We start from the raw sequence: 22,583 nt of genomic DNA on the forward strand, positions 1-22,583 counted from the left end.
TGGAGGGAACTTTACTAGTGCGCCCTCTGGTGTTCATATACATACATACATATATTCATACATACATGGTCACAAAACAGGGCGGCCAATCAGAGTAGAACTTATTTGCATATGGAAATCTTACAAGCTCTGTGTGTTATATTGTAAGGAACGACAGGATGTAGTGTAAAACGGGGATGGGGCAGGTTTGAACGAATAAACTAACATACAGTCCTCGGGAAAACAACACAGCACTAGGAGAGATGAAAAATGGGGAGAGTGCGCGCCCCCGTGTGGGCTGCTGACGTAACGCGAGTCTCCCGCGCTCTCGGCGGCGCGCTGCGTTGAGCTGAGGCTAAAGCGGAGGGAGACGGAGGAGCCGCCATCTTCCGCGCACTCGTCCCTCCAACGATGGGAAAAACACCTCGAAACCGGTGCTTTCCAAAGCCGTAGAAACAGAAACAAAGCGGCGGGGTGAAAGGACTCGCACCCGAGGCCACAAACCGACGGAAGCTTTATGGAAAAGTGAACGAGAAAGTGTGTTTATTTGGTCCTTAATCTTCTGATTACGTGAGTCGCCCATTTCGTGAATACGGACTGGACCCGGAGGATTGGACGTGTTTATTTCGTGCTGAAGACACACTTCTGTTGTAGTAGCTTTACATTAAACAATTTACAGCGGGCGTTTTGAGTAGAATCCTGTGCCGGGGACAGAGAGAGACGGAGAGGGAGCGCGACCGTCACGTGGTAAGGTCCCTCCTTTGTCTTTGTGTGTAGGGGAGCAGCTGCTGGCTGTTACATAAACCTGCAAAAATGCACTTTTCAACACATAAACACTTTATTCCGACCTTTCCCGTGTTACTAAATCTTACACAGACTGTGTTGACGCTTTAAGCTCACGTAAAGTCTGTTTTTTAAACCTGAAATTCTCTTCTTAATCGAATTTCTCCGTTCCACCTTAAATGGTGCGGCAGTTACGCTCTGGCGCCTCGGCTCAGCCACAACTAGTGTTTATGGCGCCGGAGAGGGACCGCTGCACCTTTTAAGGTGGGACGGAAATTTAAGATAAAAAGGCAACACCAGTTTAATTTCGTTTTTTGTCTGGAGCTGAGAACACGCTAATAATGCTACAAACGGAGCAAATTTTGTGACATTTACTGGTCAGTCACTTAAACTAAGGATTAAACTTAAGTCCAACGTTAACACTTGTTCCTTCTCGTTACTTTTAGGCCGTTAATGCTTGTTTATATCAGAGAACACGTCGTTTATGAAGAAACAGCTCTGGTGTAAAAGACTCGACTGACACTTGAAAACAACTTTAATTAGATTGTATATTAAATATGTAACGTTAAACATATGTGAGACAAAAGTTGGCCGGTAATTGCCACCTTAAATGGCGCCCGAGGCGCCAGAATGTGCTGTAACTGCTGCTACACTTAAGGTGGAACGGAAAATTGGGTTGGGCTCAGTAATCCTGCAGACCAGCAACGTTATTAGATCACACTGACAATTACATTTGAGCGCATTGTTACAAAACACAAGTTATAGTGGACAGTTTATTAGGGGAAAACTAGTTTTTAAGCTTTTCCATAGTTATGAGATCAGACTGAGTGTTTTTAACATGTTAATGGGGCTGAAATACTGAGTGTATACTTTTTTTACTTGGTAGTAAGTTTAAAATCTATTTAAGCTTTCATTTTCTATTGTTTATATGTCAGATAATGGTGCATAATTACCCCCCCCCCCAACACTCCACCCTGTTTGTAGTGTTAAGGCCAGATGTTAACTGGCTGTTACATAAGTTGGGGCGAATTAAATACTCCATACGGCCCAAGTGTGTCAAAGGTTGTAATAAACTGTCACAAGAATAAACAGCTTCATTCGTCTTCTGTAAGTGCTTCATCCTGTTCAGGGTCGAGGGGGACCCAGGACCACCCAGAGTCATTGGTCACAAGTCAAGAACTCACACTGGTCAGGGCATCAGTCCATAACAATAATTAATCTTATGTTATTCATTTTGGTTAAGTGTTTTCTTTGGGAATGAACAGTTATGCAGTGTTAGTGACATCCTCTGACAACTGTGTGCTGTAATTGAAGGGTTTGAATGTTGGATATTTTCAAAGAATATCTTAAGACACACACACACACACACACAATGCAAGACACATTTTTAGGCCACTGTTGTGACAGTGGTAACTTAGTCATGTGGTGGTTCTCAATAATACTGGCTTTCTTTCATTCATACAATGGAGAGAATATTTTTGTTTGTTATAAAGGTGACATTAAGAATAATTTAACACTGATAGTTCTGAAATGTCTAAAACACACTTCATAAATGTCAAACTTGTATCGGGCAGATCAAAACATGAAAATGGTGTCTTTGAAACTAAGATACTTTTGATTATTTGTTTTAAGGAAGTCATTCAACTGATTTTTAAATCACCACTTTCAAATCGTTAGTTATTCAGTATGTCACTTGAGCAGGGGTCGAACATGTTGGTTCACCAGCTTATATTCTTATACAGGACCATTCTTTATATTCGTCTAAACTCTGCACTTAAGTATAACTTCATTTTAATTGTTTTATAGTCATTCACAACTGTGTCCCCTTGCTTAATATTCCCCAAATATTTACCTCATATTAAATGCTTAATGGATTAATTTACATTGTGCTGAAAAAATGAGCTCTTAAACTCTGTTTACAATGCTGAATTTGGGACTGTCCATTTAAGAGAAAACTTGAGGCCTAGATTGAATTAAGATGCTTTATGCCAGTGGTCCAAACTACGCCAGCATTAGTCTCAGAATAAAGACCTTCCACACACGTCTGCATTGATGTATAAATCTTAACAAACATGCTGATCTTTCTTGAATTGTGGCTGCAAATGTCCAGGTCCTAGTGTTCATGTTTGACATTTTATCCTGCTCGTATTCTCCAAGTCCTAGTTTTGGTGAACGTCCTTTTGTTAAACTTTAACAGACTTTGTCCCTCGTGTTGAGTTCCTTGACATATTAACCTAGTTAGACTAGTTGGGCTTCTTTGGCAGGTGCCTAGTGTGGAGTTTTATCATGATTATGTGCCTGAGTGCTTTTAGAATCATGTCTCAACTAAAGTATGAGGTAGATTTTTGTCAGTTTTCACAGATATCGATGTGTTATTAAATAGCTCGCTGGAATGTTGCAGTCTCTTGCGATTTTCTTTATTGCAAAGTCCACTGTTGTGAAAACGAGGAGTAGATTATATGTTTTGCAGTTTGTTATTATAGTGTGTGGTCGACTGGTACATAAAGCTGTGCTTTCTTCTCTGCTGGATGCAAAAGATGGAGTGGTTACTGAATCCATATGGCATTGTTTGGGCTATTTCACATAGTAAATACATTGTGTTAGGTTTTAGGAAGCCCAAATTTGACAGTAGGTCCTATTGTTTTCTTAGCAGTTACAATAGGAATGCACTCTAACGGTGCTGGCTTTGGTTGTTGAACAATCAATGAATATAGGTTGCAGTGTCTGCGTAAAGCCCGGCACAGATTGTCCATCTCAGACACCTAAAGGCATATCCCTAATTCCACTGCCACAGATGGCCTGCTGAAGAGGAGAAGGGGGAGGAAGAGGGGAATGGCTGGTGCTTATATAAGCATGAATGGACTTGGATTTTCTCTCCTAAAGCACCACAGTAGTGGTCATTTTAGTGCCAGTGGATAAGCCCCCCACCCTCATGCTTTTGTTGAGGTCACTGAAGCCTTATTCTGTCCACCGGTTTGAGTCAGAAAGTTGAGGCCAGCTGTGTTTTACGGTGCGTTTTATCTTAGGTGTGAGTTGATAAGGCCTGACTTGCTATATGACTTGGTTCGTAAGGTGGAACTGTTGTAATCCGATCATATACGGATATATATTTTCAGATATGTTAGGAAATCTCTGTTAGGACATCCCCCTTAGCACCAGAGAAGCAATCACAGCCCTGGACCTGTGTTTATGTGACAGCGCAAAGATGAGGTTAAATGCAGCATAATAGACCCAAAGAGCGTGGGGCAAAATATCAAAACAGAACTGAGTAACTGAGCAAAAAAGGTTTAAAAAAAAAAAACAGCTTCTGCTCCTCACTGCTGTGCGCTCGGAGTCGGGGTGAACAGCGAGCGGCTCATTATCATTTAAAGGAACGGGTGCTGAAAGCGGCCGTTCTGAAAAGGGCTGTTTACACAGGGGGAAAACACTGCTGTCATGGAGTATTTGTCTAACCTTTGAAGCATTTCCATTGGTCCGTACATCATGACATTTTTACACACTCAAAATATATAGTATTTTAACTTAAAACAAGGTTTTATTCTAACACTGATGTTTAATCCTCAGTTTTGTTGTTAACAAGGTCATTTGAGCTCAAGCTGCTGTAGACATTGATGTGAAGGTCAGCTCATCTGTAACTAGCTCATGTTGACCGTGAGAAATAGACACTGCACCCAAGCAAGTTAAGCACGGCTCCCCAGCTCAGTGCCGAATCACTCCACGAGGCGTGGAAATATTTAAATCTAGTTCAGTGTGTTCCTGAGCAGTTCGTTCACATTTCTTACATAATTTTCCTCTCTCGTTTCCTCAGGATCTCTAGGTGGGCAGGTGTTGTGGGGTGGAGGTGCAGGCTGCCGTTTCCCATCTCTCTTGGCGCTGCATGGCTGCGATGGCGCCCGCACTGACCGACGCCCCAGCCGAAGCTCGCCACATCCGACTCAAGCTGGCTGCCTCCTCTGGCCTCTCCTCGAGCAACGGCGAGAACAACGGTAGCACCACGAACCTCCTCCTTTCCTCCTCCGTCTCCCCGTCTGCCGCCACTGCCACTGATACTGAGAGCGGCTGTAGGACCTGCTGCAACGGAAAAAATAACGGCCAGCCGCAGGACCCACTGAGCCTCGGAAAACTTCAGCCGCTCGTGGCCTCGTACCTCCGCTCTGATGTGGCGAAGGAGTCTCTGAAAGTGCAGGGTGTCCTGAAGAGTCACGGCCTGTTGAACGGCTCATTATTTCACGCCGGAGACGGAGGGGATTTCCTTCTGCGCACAGCCCTGTGTTGTGGAGGACAAGCCAAGGGTCTTGTGAACGGAACAGGAGCCGCAGGAGCAGGGGGAAGTGCCATGGTCCCCGTTAATGGCTTGGCCAAGAAAATGGCTGTGCCCAGCACTGCTCTGCCTGAGAAAGGTTCTATAGCCACCGTAAACGGAGACAACGCTAAACCTCAAGCCATTGGTGAAGCTCTTTTACCCCTCTGTTCAAAGTCTGGACACGGCATGTCGCTGATTTCCGCACCCAGAACAGACAGCAAACATCAGAGGGAGGAGACAGAGGTGAGCAACATGCAGAGCAACTGTAGGTTTCATTATAAAGAGAACATAATATCACCTCTGTCTGAACAACAACACTCGACTCAGCTTCTCAGCCCTCTCCTGGCCTGGGCCGGGTGATTTAGGGTGCATCCTATTTCTCATTTTTACCCCTACCTTTCTTTTCCACTGTTATCTTGCCCCTGGGGACTGAGTTACAAGCTGTTGAGGTTAAGACTTTCCGCTATGAAATGGGATAAACATTCAAGAACCTGATATGTCATCAGAACACAAATAAAGAGCAGAGCCTGAGTGATACTCTGCTGCTCGTCTGTCAGAGCTTCTGGACTGTAACAGGGCAGTATGCCTTAACGTTAGTTCTGCAATTTAATATTAAGCTGCTTATTTGATGACTTTTTGTTCAGAACTTCCAGTTCCACCTTAAATGTTGCAATAGCAACAGGCACAAGAATGTAATTTCTTCATTATTTAAGGTGGAACTGAAGCTGCATTAAACTAAAATAATATACTGGTTATCATAGTTTGAAAGGAGAAAATAATGACATTTATGGCTATTTATTATTCGCATTGTGTAGCCGTCTTGCTAGTGATTCAGAATGCGTTTATAGCCCCTGACAAATTTGTTTCCAGGTGTATATATCCCTGCCCCATAGCCCTAGGCCAATCGGATGGTTAGGGCTAAGGGGTGAAATGGGATTCACTCTTAGAAAACAGAGGGTGTACACAACTGGGATTGGTAGCCATTGTTTGGTGCGTTGTGTGTCTCTGTTAAAATGTGTATCGTCTCCCCCCAGGTGGGTGTGTATATTCGAACAGCAGAGGATACAAGGGTCTCGCCCGCAAGCCTGGAGGTCAAACCTGAACCTGATCCTGTGCCCTCTACTGGCCGTCTGCAATATTCCAGAGATGCAGCGCTCACACAAACAAACAGCGACAGTTCTCCTGCCCCTCACTGCCCCTCATCATCTTCCGCTTCCCTGAGTCTGGAGGTTCTCTTACAGGACCGGGTCCAGCAGAGCCGCCGCAGGCACTCTGACATTTCAGGACGACTGCAACGTCTCTGTAAGAGACTGCAGGTTGTGCAGGCTAAACAGGTGGAGCGACATGTCCAGCAGCAACTCTCTGGTTTTCTGGACCGAGCCTTGACCCACAGCTCCACGTTCGGCTGCAGAAACCAACCGCACGTGGACTCTCTCAGCCTTTTCCTGAAGGGAGGATTGGTCCCCTCTGAGCTGGAGAAACTTCACCTGAGCGGCAGCACTAACCTGCGGACGGCAGAGGCCCAGTTTGACTCGGACGCCACCGAGAGCAGCTCAGGGGGAGACAGTGATGTGGAGGAAGAGGAGCTCGCCAGGGTGGACATCGAGCAGCGCCACGTCAAACTGTGAGAAGCTTTATTGTGATTTTTTTTTTTTAAGTGGGCAGAGAAAGAAGAACAGGCTAGAACAGTGTACACTGATGTGGGAGGCAGTCTAGAACTGTAAAAATTGGTACATTGGTTGACTGGAAATTGTCCACATGGGTGTGTGTGACTGACTGTGAATGAATGACTGACTGACTGACTGTGTGTGTGAGATGACCCTGTTAACAGTGAAATGCTTTTGGAAAATACTTTGCTGACCTGTAGATGTTTCAAGCAGAGATATTTTAAGCAGAAGGAAGTAGCTGTTGCGCTGACAATAACTGTGGTTTTTACTACAGCCACGCTGAGGACAGCTTCCCACTTTATTGAGGAGTTTAAGATCTAGTAAATGTTTTTAGAGAGAGTGGAACATCGTCTCCGAAAAATGTAACCTCAGTGAATTGTCATTAGTTGAATGTGTGCATTAAACATATTTTAAAGTCAACAGAAAACGACAATCTTAATACATTTAGTTTATGCGAATACTTAGCAGGATGTTTTTGGAAGTAATGAGGGCAGGACAAGATTTTATCCATCAGGGTTTGACCGGATGTTTAAAGGCTGGTGTTTTCAAAACATATTTTTTTGGAAAAAAAGATTTGGGGTTTTTGCTTCGGGCTCCCCCTACAGTAACAGTGTAATTCACTTTTACAGCACTTTCACTAACATCAAGAGGGAGGGAGGGTGAAGGTTTCCTACCCTCCTCCAAAACATACACTATGCAGTTTCTGCAGTTCTGAGCCTGGAGTCTCAGTGATAGAGGCTCTGTTCTCCCTGTTACAGCTCAGTGATTTTGAAGCTGTAATTTTAAGGTAAAAAATACCATCTAGTTTTGTTTTAAAACAAATAAGTTCAGTTTACGTTGTATTGTTTTGGGGCAGAGTTTTAGTTTTGTCAGAATTTTCCCGACTGCCCTTCAGTCCAGACCAGGGTTCACCAGTGTGCAGAGGAACGGCCTGAAATGCCTCAAACACAACTGTGTATTGTCTGTTATCCCACCCACTTCTATATATAAGGGTGGAGTGGTGTTTTAGGAGAAATGTTTAATTATTGGTAGCAAACACCAACACATTTCCATTTCGTTCATCACTGAACTGTTTTACCCACGGAAACCTCCCAGTCTTGGGTAATAATACAGCAAGAAAAATTCACCGTAATTTAGGGTAAAGATGATGAAGATGCAAGAGTTGTGAGAACAGTACTCAATATGAACTAAGACATGAACAAACCAGATGAACAGGTTCTGTGTTCATCTGATGATCATGATGATTTGATTAAAACATAATGAACTTTAAAAAAATAAATTTGTTAAACAGCGACTATACAAATACCTTTTTCATTAGTGTATTCCTCTGAAATTTTGCATTTTTGCATATTTAAAGGTGTTTTTTGTTATTGTTTGGTTTTTAAAAAACTGTTTTATTCAATGAGTCCTCATACAGATCAGGACAGTCATAATATCTAAAGTATTTGAAGCCATCCCTGTGAAACCTTCACCCATGTGTTTACCTTGTTAGAGTATTTAGGAGCTAGTTTAGGGGCTGTTTTGTTTATATCTGCAGTCCTCTTTGTTTCTGTCAGAGGAGGCTGTAATAGTACTTGTGATGTACGGTCAAGTCCTACATCTCCAGATGTGGTTTAGTGTCCAGTACGGCGCGCCTGGGCCTGTGTGCTCACGTACTGAACTTTGTGGAGCTACTCTGTTAATTTCCACTTTGGCCTTGTGTTTGCTCAGTGAGATCATACAGCGTGTTGTCATAACACCATCCAGTCTAAAGTCATTTTTGCCCTTCCTACTTGGCCGTGGTCTGTCTCAAAAAACACCAGACAAGGTTACATTTCCTGTTTGCCTGCAAAGAAGTTGGGAAAGAGGCTTGGATTTGGAAAATGGAGAGTAAAAGACAAGGTCGATGTGCTGTAAAATCAAAGAGGAAAGCAACTGTTCTTCTGGTGGGAATTTTAAAAAACTGGTTTCACTTTCATGTGAATTTCTTTTTACAGCTCCCACAAGCCTTATTTGTTTGGTGTGTACACACACACACACACACACACACACAGGGAAAAGCTCAAGAGTTGTGCTTTTTCTGTGCACTGAAGAGTGGAGGGACCGAGATGTAGTTGATAAGAAACCAGCATTTGGTTTGAAGAAAAGTTCTCAGCGTGTGTGTACAAGTGATTTATAAAAACTCAGTGTTGAAGGAAGTGCACTGTAATGTCTGACACACTACTGCTCTTCCTGTGACATATTGGTAAACATCTGATTTGCCTTTTACATTGTCCACTTCAGTGATATTCAAACTGCAGGGCACACTCCCCAATGGCAGGTGTTAGATGTGAGATTGCAGGAAATATATATTTAAAGGATTCTGACATCATTTTCTTGGGTTTCCAGGATGTATTTTAGTAACACTGCTTTATCTTTATAATAAAACGTCAGGTGAGAAACATAGTCTCATGGAGCTTAGAGCCTGACAGGCCACTGGATAAGGAGAGAAATCCTCCCAGAGCAGGAGTGTGTGTTCTTTTCCTATGATGGCGCTCTTAATTTATTATATTTTGTAGCCAGTTAATAAAGCACAATAAAAATCCTGGACTAATGGGATGATTTTACCTCATCATAATTTTTTTTATACATACGCTGCAGTTGTTTGCATACTGTCAAATTTGTATTAGTTGAGGAGGGCAGAGGCAAATTCTCAGAAAAGCTGGCAGTTGGGGGCTCCAGAGGGAAAAAGGTTGAAAACCTCTGTACTACGTAAACATTTTGTCTTTTGTTAATATACCTGCGCGCACACACTTTTTTCAAAACAGGACCATGTTGTTGAGGGAAAGTCTGTAAGCAGCAGGTGCACAGTGTTGAGGTGGTGAGCCGGTGCTCTGAAGTTTTAGGCTGATTATTATTGGAAGCCTTTCATAAGGAGAGAGGCCGGCCTGAGTCAGGGGAGGGGCTTTTTCCTGCCTCCAGGCATGACTGCCTTTGAACATTTGACCTAAATAATCAAACATCCATGTGCGCACAGTTTGGCACAAAATTGAGCACGCCTGTTGGTTACAGCACAAGCCAGACAATGGCTTTAATTCTACTGCTCCAGTTTTTGTTAAATATTATGGAAATATAATTTGTAGTGTATAAAATATTTAAAAAAAAAATAACAATCTGCTCCTCAGAGGTCATCTGAACCCAGAAGCTTCAGAAAGAGGGTTTTCTGTGGAGAATTCTTTCTCAGCTGGCTTAGTTCTCGCCTTGACCCAGAGCATGGCAAGTGTTAGGTTTATCTTATTTTTTAGGTTTAATAAATTGCACCACATCAAATGATGATAAATTGTGTAACTACTTAAAATATTATAGAAGGGTTCATTTTATTAATTGTTTACTAATAATTAGAAATACCACTTTAGTATAAAGGTTTATGGATGATTTACAGTCTGTTTAATGGTTATTAATTAGGTTGTAAATACATTGTTTCCTTAATAATGATTAATAACACATGGCACTTTTCCACTGCACAGAACCTATGCGACTCGGCTCGGCTCTTTTGCTTTTCCACTGTCCAAATCTGGTACCGTGTTCCTGGAACTGGGTAAGTTTTCAGTCCCAGCTTGCTCCAGGATCCAACCGTGTTGAGCAGGTACTAAATGGTGACGTGTAAACCCTGCAGAGCGCTGAATGGCCACAGAGATGTGTCTATTACCACAAAATGCAGATCCAGCACAGACTCGCTGCATGTTAAAACGCTTAAGTTACAGAAGCTTTCACATATATTTTTATTGGACTCTCAATGGCAGTTTCCAGTGAAAACTGAATGTACAAACTGATTTTTGAGAACTGGGGCACGGAGCCGTGTTCAGTCCAAAAAACAAAGACAACACACAAATACATGATGAGTAAACAGTGCCCAATTTTACCACTCTTGTCGTCGTGATTTTCAAAGCCCGTTAGAGATGGGGGTTTGCGACGTCACCGGCTCCATTTTGCAGGGGAGCCCTGCCAGTGGAAAATCAATAAGCTTTAAGCGAGCCGAGCTGTGTAGAGCCAGATCCATGTGGTGGAAAAGCACCAATAGATAAAGTGCAACAGTGACCTGCTGTTTGCAAAATCACGAACCCACCTCCATCTACAGTTAAATCTCAGATCTTTGGATACTGACCTTACTTTGTCTTTTCTGTCTGTCAACATTAAACCTGTCAGCTTCAGCACACATTTGTTAACAAGTTTAACCCTTCATTAACCAGGTTTATAGATATTGATGATGCACCTTAACATTTCAAATGACTAAGTTCACTTTCTCAGGTCTGAGCTTATTCATTACCTTGACATTTTCAGTAACATCTGACACTTTCACTATTAGACAAAAACAAAGTCACTGTTTCCCCTTTATCTCTGGTACAAATGATTATTAATGGCATTTAAGGTGTTTACAGTGTAATTAATAACCATGTATTAAAGAGTTTTTAAATCATTTTATAAACTTTTAGAGGTGTAGTCTAATTTTAAAGTGGTACCAAAACAGGTGATCAGATTTGATAGATAGCATAAGAAGCTATTGGCATGGTTTGAGGTCAGTGGGTGGAGCTAAGTTCCTTAGCCTTGTGACTCCAGTGGAAAACTACTGAAGCCAACTTCACACACTAAACATGTTCTGGCTGACTGATTACATTTGAGTTTGGGAGGCTGTGGACGTGTGGGGTGTCTCAGTAAATTAGATTTCCAAGCTGTCTCTTAAAACTTGAGATTCACCAAATCTTTCTGGACTTGTGTGTGACAGATCGTGTGTGTATGTGACAGCCACTCGTTTCCTGTCCAATTGAGCAATAGTTCAGAGGAACTGGAGCTAGTGGAACGTCAGAGGACGTTGACCCTGGATGTGGTGGTGGGTTTTAAAAGCAGATCAGTTTGTTTAGAATCAGCGAGTGTGTTTTACAAGCACTTAATAATTTCTGCCATTATCGGAGTAACCAAGTGGTCTTGTAAACGGGAAACCCTGGTTTCTGAGTAAGGTCTAGAAATCAGATTAAGAAAGCTGGAGTTCAGTTCAGTAATCTGGTTTCTCATGCCCCAGGTTCTTTTAGATCTCTCGACCTGCGCATGTGCACAAATGTAACGGCACAGAGTGTAGAGCATCTCCGACACATTCTGAAGTTCTCTCTCCATTTTGTATCTGAATATTCATTAAGTGTCACTTGCTCCCCCTGTCCTCACTGTAAACATTCAGCTGCTCAGGTCTCTGTCTGTAATGGAGGGACACACACTGCCAAATCAGACGCCTGTTTAAAAGACCTTGTCACTGTCTCAGCAGCAGTGTGGAGAAAGCTAAGAAGTGCAGAACTGTGTAGTATTAGAACTTATGAAGAAAATAAGGTGTATATTCACCGGTAAAGTGGGCTGTTTTTACAAAATAGCCACAGCAGCAGGTTGATGTCCTGTCTTTGTGTGATATTATTGTCTGTTGCAAAGCAGAAATCAGTTTATTTCCGGACTCATGGAAACTCCCAATTTTCCCATTATCCAATTTCCGAAGTGCGCGTAAACGCTTTGAGATGATTCACAAAATCTGATTTTATGTAGTTATCTGGTTAATAAACACTTGTAAAACTCAGTTTCTTTTGATCTGTGTGATGGGTGACTCCAGGCTTTTGAAGAAGTGTAGCGTGCAGGAATGAGTCGGGGGGCTGCTGTGAGAGAATATGAAGATAATCCTCCTGGTCTTTGTACTGCTGCTTTCTGTTTATTTCTTATATATAGTTTTTTTAATGCTCTTTCACCATTTTTCTTTGTATCTTTTCTTTCTCTCAAGCTGAGAGCGTGAAGACCTGTGAAGCTCTGCTGAACATTGGCTAATCAGTGTGACTGGAGAGCTCAACGCGCTTGGAGGAGAACACTCACGTTCCCTCACTTCTTTTCTCTCACTCTCGCTCTTTTTGTATCTTTGCTCTCTTTCTCTGTCTCCTCCCCCTTCCTCTGTTTGAGCTCAGCCCACTCATTCATGTTATGTAACTTTTCCCCTCTATCTCCCTCCCTTCCTATGTCTCTACACCACTCTTGTTCAATTCCTAGCCCCCCCCCACACACACCACATTATCTCCTAATCTCTTTCCCTTGTGTCCCATTCCCTTCCTGCTTTATTTCATCCTACTCTTTCTTTCTCATTCTCCTCCTCACTTGCTCATTTTCTTTCTATTTTTCTGGGTGTAATGACTCAAGCATTCCAGCTGCGTTTGACCCGGTTAGACCTCACGCCTTTTTTATTTATTTATTTTTTTTCTTTTGCTCTTTTCACAGCTCATATAAAGACATATTCATTCTCTCTCTCTCTCTCTCTCTCTCTCTCTCTCTCTCACCCCGACACAGTTTATTGGCATGACTGTAACGAGTACGGTTTTGCCAAATCGTAACACCAGGGAATGCAGATGTGTGGCATTTCTGGCCCTGTTTGAAAACGCTATTGAACACCACCCTGAGACTGATGCAGTGATTTGGAGAAATAACTGCACTCCCACCCCCACCCAGACAATAAGACCTCCTCTTTTCTGCTCTGAACAGAAAACATGCTTCTGCTCTGGGGGGGCTTTCTCTCCTCGTCCAGGGAACCGGCAGCGCCTCAAGCTCCATGATGCTGCATCTTTCATATGACACTTGATTATTCTTCACTAATTCAGCATTTTGTTTTTATTTTAAAATGTCAGAGCACAAATACAAGTTTGAGAGTCATATAAACACACACTTTCTGTCATCTAACCTTTTGTGAAGCTGATTGACTACCTCCACAGTAGTCAGGAATTAAGGGAAAGGGAGCGATTGCGTCCATCAGCATCGTGTAATTTATGGGCCGTGGTCTGAGGGATGATTCAGTGCGGCTGAGGAGGGAGGAGGCCACGCTCTTTTTGTTCTCTTTTCCAACAAATGCACGCACAAAGGAGCAGGAGCAAAAAGGAAGAATCCACACTGACAATTTTACATTTAACATTCACACTGCTTTTTACAGACAACACAGTGATTCCTTCTCATTATGCAGTAGTGTGTGTTTGTGTATTTTTATGTAAGTGTGAGGACCAGGTTTCCTCGCAAGAATAGGACAGTGCCACGTTTATTTGTCTTGTGAAGACATTTCCTTGGCCCTCAAATTCTGTAATTTGTGGTATTTTAATTAGAAACATGATTAGATTAGAGCTAGTTGTGGTATCGGTTAGCTACAGTAATCATTATATCTGTAGAAGATGTAGCGAGCCCAGCATGCCTGTGCATTTATAAATATGTGCAGCCAAGCAGCACAGTCCCTTTTTGTCGGTGACTTATGGTCAGTCACAAGAAGAGAAAAGGGGAAAATATGTCCTGTGTGCAGACAGACTCTTATGGGAAGGACGTTTATTAATGAGTAGATTTCAGCAGTGTCAAAAGCCTCAACTCAGAAATTCATGGTTTGATGGTTATTGTATAAATATTAATTGAACAGCTTGTGTGTTTGTGTCTCTCACGCAGCTGGAGAAGAGCAGAAGGACGCTTCGCTCAGGAGAGAGCCTCCATCATCAGTCGCTGGACGTGGCTGCAGGCGCAAATATCGGACCTGGAATATCGCATTCGCCAGCAGACCGACATCTACCGGCAAATCCGCACCAGCAAGGTCAGCAGCTTCACCGCTGTTACAGTAGGACCACGAGTTCACGGCTGTGAATAAGATGTTCGACTTGGAGTAGTTATAAACCGTAACGAGGGATTCGATTACTCGGTGACAGAGGAGTAAATAAAGTGACCGTAGTTTGATAATTACATTAGCTTCTCATTTCTGCGAAGTCGGTAACAAGTTTAAGGGGCTAAATGTCGAGGTGGACCATTGGACATTTTCTTGATGAATATTGTTTTTGTGGCAGGCTTTATCTCGATATTGGATGGATGTGCTCTGTGTTGAGGATGAGCCACACCATGACAAACACTCTCTAATCCCTCGGTGTGTCAGACCCAATAAGAGACCACTTGTGAAGGCATATATTGCACATAGCAGTGAGGGAGGGAGAGGCCTGTTTTCAACAGCAGTGCAGTGACAGACAGATGGCAGCAGTGTCAGCACCTCTCCCTCAGCTGGGAGTGGATGTGTGTGTTTTAGAACCACTTGAAGGTTATTTATGAGCAGCGGGGATAAGAGCCACAGTACACATTGTCCCTGAAATGCTGCTAAATAAACAGGGGCTCTGCTCCTTTGTTGCTGCTCGTTTCTGTGGTATAAAGGTAAATGACTACCTCATTATTGTGCAAAGCTGTGAGTATTAATGCACCTTGCTACATAATTTCGCTCATAATGACATGCGATGGAAATGACATTAGAATAAGTGTGAAATGTTGAGGATGTTACAAGTGTGTAGTGCCTTTAAGCACTAACTGCATTATAAAGGGTGGGAATGACTCAATTTGCTCTAGACGTATAGCACTGTGCAGACTTTTAATGCACTGCAGGAAATGAGATTTATAAAGTTACCTTTTCCAAATCTTTCCTCGTGACAGTCCAGTATTATTTTAGGTTATCATCCAATCCCTAGTTTCAGTGATTAATAAATACTTCAGTGTGCTAAATGAAGTGTGCTGTGGATTTAACAAATCCATACGATCAGGAGGACATCTGAAAACACACTTTGTTCTTCACACTCACTCACAACACACATTCTTCTTCATAGAAAACAAAACCCTAAAATAAACCTTATACTAATTATAATAATTACAGTGAGTGCCTAAGGCTTTTGCAAGTAGTGTATACCTTATTTCTGTGAGAAGTCTCATTTATGACGTTCCGACCCCTCGCCCGTCGTCATGTGTTTACTGTGAGACACTAATGTCCCTTTGGCTCCCCCTGCACAGGGCTGTGTGGAGCTGGGAGACCGCGCTCCCTCAGGACAGACCCTGGCAGAAAAGGCAGACCCTCTGATCTCCCAGAAATCCCCAGAGAGCCTCAGGCATCTCAGCAGATTTCAGAGCAACAGATTTGGGAATGGCTTCCTCCTCAGGTAAAAACATCCAAAGTGGCAGACTCCATTTATATAGTACATAATGAAATGTTATGTGTTGTTTTACTGTGTCACCTTTTAGCTGAAAGTAATCTTAAGGCTCTTGGAATAAGATCTATATGTACATTTTTTTTTCTGATATTTAAAAATGAATTGAGTTGAATTTAAAACAAAGCTAGGTAAGATGAGATCACAGTTGCAGAGTGTATTTCACTTTTAAAGCATTGTCCTCAAATCAGGGGGGTGCCTGCAGGTTTTATACCCGTCTTCAAAAGTTACATAGTATAGTTTCTGCAGTTCTGAGCCTGGAGTAGCAATGAGAGATGTTCTACTCTCCTCATTACAGCTCAGTGGAGCATCACAATGTCTTTGAATCTGTAAATGTAAGGTTAAAAATATTACCTAGTGTTCTTTAATATGATGAGGGGGAATGAGTGATTGCAAAGCACATCAAAATCTATTCAAAAAGTCTAAATTCTACAACGTTAGATGACTCAAGGCACTTCAGCCGTGTAGACTGAGGGAGAAGACGGACAGAGTTCTCTTCCTTCAGTTTTCCTGGTGGTTGAAGGGAACAAACCAGTGACTTTTCCGTCCCAGTAATTGGTGACCATTTTGTGTTGGTCAGAATATATATTTTTTTTATTTGATGCTGATGCTGTGGCTGTCTGTTTTTGTGCAGTAGCATGGCTGAGGTGTCAGATGCCAGGTTATCTTCTGCACCAGACAACGGCTGCACAGCTGCCAGGGTTCAACCTCTGATCAGCTGCAAAAGACGACGCCTTATTCACCCAAACACTGTCCAGAACATCAACAGCAAGGTTTTCCTCAATTTTTTCCCTACATTTTTGGTATAATGTAAATTATTTTCAAGAACTCGTAACCCTAACAAAGATAGCACAAAGGCATCAAGTCATGAAGCTTCATCTGTTCCCTGCTCAGGTCCAGAGAGTGTGCTGTTCCCCGACCAGACAGTGTGACGTGAACGGCTCCTGTGTGATGTGTGGCGGCTCCCGGAACCTGCCCACAGCAGACCTGCCGTATGAGCGCCCCCTGGTGGACAGAGCGGCCTTCCACGACCCCAGTATCCACCACATACTGTCCCTGAATTCAGGTGTGCACTGGGATTAATAACAGTCCTTTTGACATTAATCCATCTCTGATTAGCTGCTAGAGACTCATTAATCACAAACTTATATCAGCTTTCTAAAGGTACATTGTTGACATGTTCAACTTCAGCAGAAAAATTGAAGCAGTTTATGTTTAAATATCACTGACAATGAAATTGATAATTAATTTGAATTACATTTTTTATGAGTTTATAAGTTATTTGGGTCTGTTTTAAAGAAGGAAAGCTTGAAAAATTGAAGGTGTTTATCAAGGAATAGCATTTTATATGATGGCTAACTTTATCTTAAAGTACTGGTATATTCATTTATTCTCGCCACATCCCCCAGACATGTCTCTCAGTGTGCAGCTCCAGAGTTTGTTAAAATCTCACTGGCAGACTCGCCGCATCGAGAAACTAAAGCCTCTGAAAAAACCCTCGCTCAAACACAAGCTCTCCCTCTTTTCTTCTCCTTCGTCGTCAGCACTGTCCAAACGCAAGTTAAGGCTCTCCAGCGCACACATGGCTGCAGTCAGTAAGTGAAAACTTATGTAAAATTTTCCTAAATTCTTAATAAAATACAGAAAATTCTTGTGGTAATAAATAAACCATCTCAGCCACTGACCTTTTATAGAAATTTGGAAACAAGGGTATCATATTCACCCTCCTGTTCATTCTGTTCTCTCCTCCACTGCAGGGTTGTCTCGTCATAAGAGCAGGACTGACAAGGCTCGGCGGCAGCCAGTAGTAGGCAGCATGCGAGGGCCTAAACTCAACACACACACTACTCACATACCCGGCAGGACGGAGCAGCTGCCGGACCGGACCCTCAACCGCAAGAGAAGCCGAGAGCCTTTACTGGACACGTCTCTGGAGTGTGAGCACCTCTGGGAAATTACTCTGCGTCTGAAAGCTTGTAGAGACCTGCTCATCCAAGATTTGTTGAGATATGAGGGGTGTTCCAGCTACTAGTTTTGTGGGAATGCTTTACTCTAGGTGTTGAGACATTGCTGTCAGTATTTGATGGCGTTCAGTCACATGAAGATTAGTGGCGGCAGAGTTGTAGATGGAGCTCCAGAGAACACGATTCCGCTGCTTAGCCCATGCTTGATATTAGGCTCCATGTTATAGGTCATTACTTTTAAATGAAGGAAGATGTGAATCTGCATTTGCAGTAGTTGCACTTTAGAGGGACACTATTTAATATTTTTACTTTAAAATTAAATCTTCAAAATCATTGTGATGCTCCACTGAGCTCTAAAAGGGAGAAACAAGTTTCTGTCGGTGCACTGCAGAAACGGCACTGTGTACATTTTGGAGGAGGATAGGACAACGTCTCCCCATTGATTTCAGGACAGTGCTGTAAATGCGAGTTACACTGGGGAGGAGGAAAAACCCCAAATCTTACCTAGCACTCCTAGAAAATAGCTGAATGCACTCATTAAAGGAGCGGTCTTGATGCATTTGGACGCATGGTGATGGTTTTCCAGTCAGGTTTATGTTGAGTTCCCAGACCCAGAGACTAGGTTCAATCCCTGGCTGGTGCATGTTGCTTGCTTATCTCTCTGTAATTGCTTTTTAGGGCTATTTCTGTTTAATAATCCCTTTTTGTGCTGCTTTCTACCAAACAGCCCCAAAGCTGCCGATTGAGGCGGGAAGCCCGTGCCCATCACAGTGCAGCGTCCAGCCGTCCACTCCCAGCTCCCTGAGCAGACAGCTGTCCCTCCCAACAGACAGCTCCACTCCTCTGGCCTCCAGCAGCCAGTCTCCCTCCTGCTCCATGGTACGATGATGTCAGCTGCAGCTCTCGAAGAGGCAGTGTGATGTTTTTTTTTTTATTATTATTGCCCCATCATTCTGCCCAGTGCTGCTGTTGCTGTTGTTGTTGTTGTTGTTGTTTTTATTTTAATTACGTTATAACTTTTCTTTTAGCTGTCTTTAATTATTTATTCTGTGGTCAACGTCCAGACAAAGTATAGCTCCAATTCTGACATCTGCAATCCCAGCCTCTTTTTACGTCGTGTTAAAATTTTACTAGTCATGCCACTGCTGCCCTAAGGAATCTTAATGCGCTTTTCCACTGCATGGTACCTACGCTACTCTACTCATCTGCTCCACCAGGTAAATCAGGTCCTGGTTCTGGAAGCGTGTTCTTGTTTAGTGGCTGTTCTCTCGTGGTTCAGAGCGAGCCGAGTAGGCACTAAACCATGGCGTGTAAACCTTGCAGAGCGCTGAGCACTGAATCGTCACTCTACGTCACGCAACGCAGGACTCCAGCACCAACTCTCCAACTGTAAAATCTCCAGCTGCAGCAGAGATCACATTTGTTTTTATCCGACTCACGACGGCAGCTCGTAAAATTATTCCGTGGTCTTTTGTAGAGGTTCAAATGCTACAAATAAAGGAAAAAAAAATAATCTCTAGTGTTCAGTCCTAGCTGGGTTGGTGGTATGGCCCTCCCCTCATCATACAGCAGTATCTGGCCCAGGCTCCTGTCAACTGATGTGATAGACCTGGGCTGTGCTGGTGGTGTTGTGTGAGATGTCCAGATAAAATATTTGTACATTTAACTCTTTGGAGAAATGCAGCGCGTTGGTGAAGCACCTTGAGCTGCGTTACCATGAAACCTGTGACACGTGTTTTCTCTTTTGCAGCCGATTAAAAAGAAGAGAGGCGAAAACTCGTTTGACATCAACAACATTGTTATCCCCATGTCTGTGGCCGCCACAACCCGAGTGGAGAAGCTGCAGTACAAGGAGATAATCACTCCAAGGTACAGGTTCCTGTGATTATGTAGCGACAAGAGGTGGAGATCGGGTGTAAAGAGCCAGAAGCCGCTTTCGGGTGTAAAAATTGAGACAGAACAGGTTTCCAGCTCAGATCCTCTTAATATAGTGGTGTGTATACTATTTAAAAATGGTGGTTCAGTTCTGTGTGTAAAAGTAATTGACAGTCTGTCAAAGAAAAATCTTCATTAAACAGCAGTGAGTTTCTTAAAGGAATCTTCTTTTCCACCTTAAATGGTACAGCACTTACGTTCTGGTAATGATCGGTGAGTCTAATCAAAGTGCTCATGGTGAAGCTATAGCGAACAGGTTGAGACTCAGCAGACACTCGTATATGACTCGTAAAGCATTATAAAATAGTTTTAATGTCTATTTCAGTGTAAAATTTGACAAAATGGAAACCTCGCCACTGGTTTGACACACTGTGATTTGGGTGAATTTATTCCTTGTGTTGCTTCTCTCTAGTTGTATTTATTATCTGCTTCATCACAATAGAAATACATGAATTTAAGCCCAGCTGTTGATCTCCACCTCGATGTCAGACACAACTGAAGTCTGTAGTGACACACATACGTGGTTTAACGAAGCTAAAGGGGTAATTTATTTTTTTTAATTCAGAAAAAAACATTAATCTCGACTTTGCTTTGGTTGCAGTTGGAGGGAGGTGGATGTGTTCTCCAGGCCGCTGTCTGATGAGGATAAGAACGTAGAGGTACAGCAACTTCTCAGTTTATAAAAACAACTTCAAACTCCTCAGATTCAGCTCTGTGATCACAGGGGTGTGTGTGTCTCTCTTTACAGGTGGAGGATTTGTCGGACGCTGCTTTTGCTCAGCTCCATCAGAAGTGCGAGGATCAGGAGCGATCTCGCTGGAGATGGACGGCTCTTGCTCCGGCGAAGAGGAGAGGAAGCAGGTGAGAGGATGAATTATATAAACCCACCAGCACTGGGTGCTTTTGAAATGTGGAAATCAAAAGCCCTGACTCTCTCCTCACCCTGTGCTCCGGCAGGTCCTTTAAGTCCATGGACGGCCGGACAACGCCATCTCTGAGCGGGACGAACCCGTCCACCCCTCAGCCTTCCTCCCCGGATATGGGGCACTTTCACCAGCTGCAAGACTACGGGACCGTGCCCTCACCCCTGAGCCCCCCGAGCCCTGACACGCCCTCCTCCCGCGATGCACACACCCCTCACCAGAGAGACACATACTGGCTTTACAGCGAGGACACAAGCTGCTCAACACCAGACTACAGCTTCGAGGAGAGGGTAGGTCTGATCTCAGTAACTGTAGGGCAAGCTCAGGAGCAAAATAACCAAATCTTACCAAGTGTACTTTTAACTCTGCTGAACTGGTTGCCCATGTCCCCGTTCTGTGGTGGCTGTAATTGTCCACTGACTGTGTTCTGGGGTTTTGTGTCTTGCAGACGGTGCAGCCGTGGGAGCGCAGGAATTTTCCTCTCCACAGGGACCCGGTGACAGAGCCTCAGAAAGGGACAAATCTCCAAAACAAGAGACTCCCTCCAAGTCTGAGGACCACTCACTGTGTCACCGTTTCTGACAGTGAAGCTTCCTCGCCGTGACCCACACCCACCTCCCCCTTGTGCAGCACAGAATGAAGCCCTGCCCACAAAACAGGGACCATTCAAACCACACCCCTCTGGCATTAACCCGAACGAACCACGGCAGAACAAAATCCGAAATCCAACCAAGAAACGTCAAAAGGACCCTGTTGTTTGATATTCAAACATCAGCCAAATATTTTCACAGTTTTTAGTGAATGTTTAAGGAGTGTAGAAACCTCACACCCGTCTCCCACGGTTGTCTTTGCCTCTCAGAACCAACAAAGAAAGATAAGTGTACGACAAAAACAGTAAAATCCCTAAATCTAGTCAGCTAAGCTTTGTTCTTGGTGTGGTTTCTAATCTGTCAGGTGAACACTTTGTAGCGCACTATGTAGCAGACGTCCGGGGGTCCCCCCCCCCCCCCCCCCCGCAGACTAGTTTGTGTATGCTTGTACCGTGGAGTGACGACGACCAAAAGTAGACGGCAAATAAGTTTTTCCTCATTAACCTCAACTCAACTAACGTCGCGCAGCCAGTGTTTCTGTCCCTCATCGGAGAGAGCGTCCTCCAAGAGAAGCACTTCATAAAATGTCTCTGTACGGTGTCTTTCTGCACTCGTTCACGGCTCCTGTCTCTCTCTCTCTTGCTCTCGCTGTCGCTCTCGTGCACTCAGATACAGCCCCAAATTCAGGAGCTGACATAGATTTGTCAGATGTGTTCATATATCCATCCTTCAAGTTGAGTTCGCTGAACTCCATGGTTCTCCAAACATTTCTCTCCGATCATTTTTACAAATCCACGAAAGTCTTTTTCATGCAGAGCATCTCACTTTTCACCTCTCCCTTCTCTACTCTCCTCTCTACTGTCTCCCTTTCCTTCCTTCTCTCCTCCTTCTCATCTCCCTTTCGCCACTCGACTTCTCTCTTCTACATTCTTCGCTTTCTCCTCTCCTCTCCCCCCTTTTTTACTCTCAGGTTCAACCTTTTTACAGACGCCCGTTTCTCTCCGGTGAAGCTCCTGTTCTCGCTCTCGTTGGCGTCTGTGTTAAACGCAGCTCTGACCCACCGCTTTCATTTCTGTTTTATTCAGCCCTGTCCAGCAATGTCCACTGTCTCTGTCCCTGGAGTAACTACTGCCTATGCAACTGGACCTTACGGCTGTGTCCTCTCTCGTCCCTGTCGCCTCTTTGTTATTCAATCAGTGCTTTTTTTTTTTTTTTTTTCCCCCATTCTCTTATTTTCTGTAGTTACTCGACGGGTTTCACTGTATGTTTTAATTGTTTCAAACGTTGAATCACTTGCAGGAAAAAAAGGCTTGTAAATAGTACCATTAAAACAAGTCCAACCCCTCAGAGGAAGTGTTTCTGTGCCGTCTTTGTGGGGGAGGGGGAGGGTTAAAGGCCTGATATGATGGTTGACCAATGATAGGA

At 43.5% G+C, this 22,583-nt stretch overlaps 1 protein-coding gene across 3 annotated transcripts; it reads left to right on the forward strand.

Annotated features, from left to right (window-relative positions):
- Positions 1–224: 224 nt before the first annotated feature.
- Positions 225–22,518, forward strand: kansl1a (KAT8 regulatory NSL complex subunit 1a). Of its 3 annotated transcripts, none has more exons than XM_066664172.1 (15): positions 225–726; positions 4,571–5,308; positions 6,100–6,689; positions 14,185–14,326; positions 15,553–15,698; positions 16,381–16,519; positions 16,641–16,812; positions 17,291–17,341; positions 17,504–17,683; positions 18,438–18,589; positions 19,461–19,579; positions 20,247–20,304; positions 20,394–20,506; positions 20,603–20,858; positions 21,017–22,518. In XM_066664172.1, exons 2-15 carry the CDS (start codon positions 4,640–4,642, stop codon positions 21,170–21,172), a joined length of 2,943 nt encoding a protein of 980 aa, XP_066520269.1. In that variant the 5' UTR covers positions 225–726; positions 4,571–4,639; the 3' UTR covers positions 21,173–22,518. The 3 variants fall into 3 exon arrangements, with proteins under 3 accessions (XP_066520269.1, XP_066520268.1, XP_066520266.1); XM_066664171.1 differs by having other exon boundaries at positions 16,384–16,519; positions 17,156–17,341; XM_066664169.1 differs by having other exon boundaries at positions 226–726; positions 17,156–17,341.
- Positions 22,519–22,583: the final 65 nt, after the last annotated feature.

Source organism: Hoplias malabaricus, chromosome 3, assembly GCF_029633855.1.
Source record: "Hoplias malabaricus isolate fHopMal1 chromosome 3, fHopMal1.hap1, whole genome shotgun sequence".
Taxonomy (NCBI): domain Eukaryota; kingdom Metazoa; phylum Chordata; class Actinopteri; order Characiformes; family Erythrinidae; genus Hoplias; species Hoplias malabaricus.

What these genes read in the sequence shown, in the direction of transcription:
- kansl1a (XM_066664169.1), top strand. Translation starts at nt 4,640, where the DNA reads ATGGCTGCGATGGCGCCCGCACTGACCGACGCCCCAGCCGAAGCTCGC. An exon ending in GAGCAGCGCCACGTCAAACT is followed by an intron (nt 6,690 to 14,184) that starts GTGAGAAGCTTT and finishes TCTCTCACGCAG; the next exon opens with CTGGAGAAGAGCAGAAGGAC. An exon ending in ATGAGGATAAGAACGTAGAG is followed by an intron (nt 20,305 to 20,393) that starts GTACAGCAACTT and finishes CTCTCTTTACAG; the next exon opens with GTGGAGGATTTGTCGGACGC.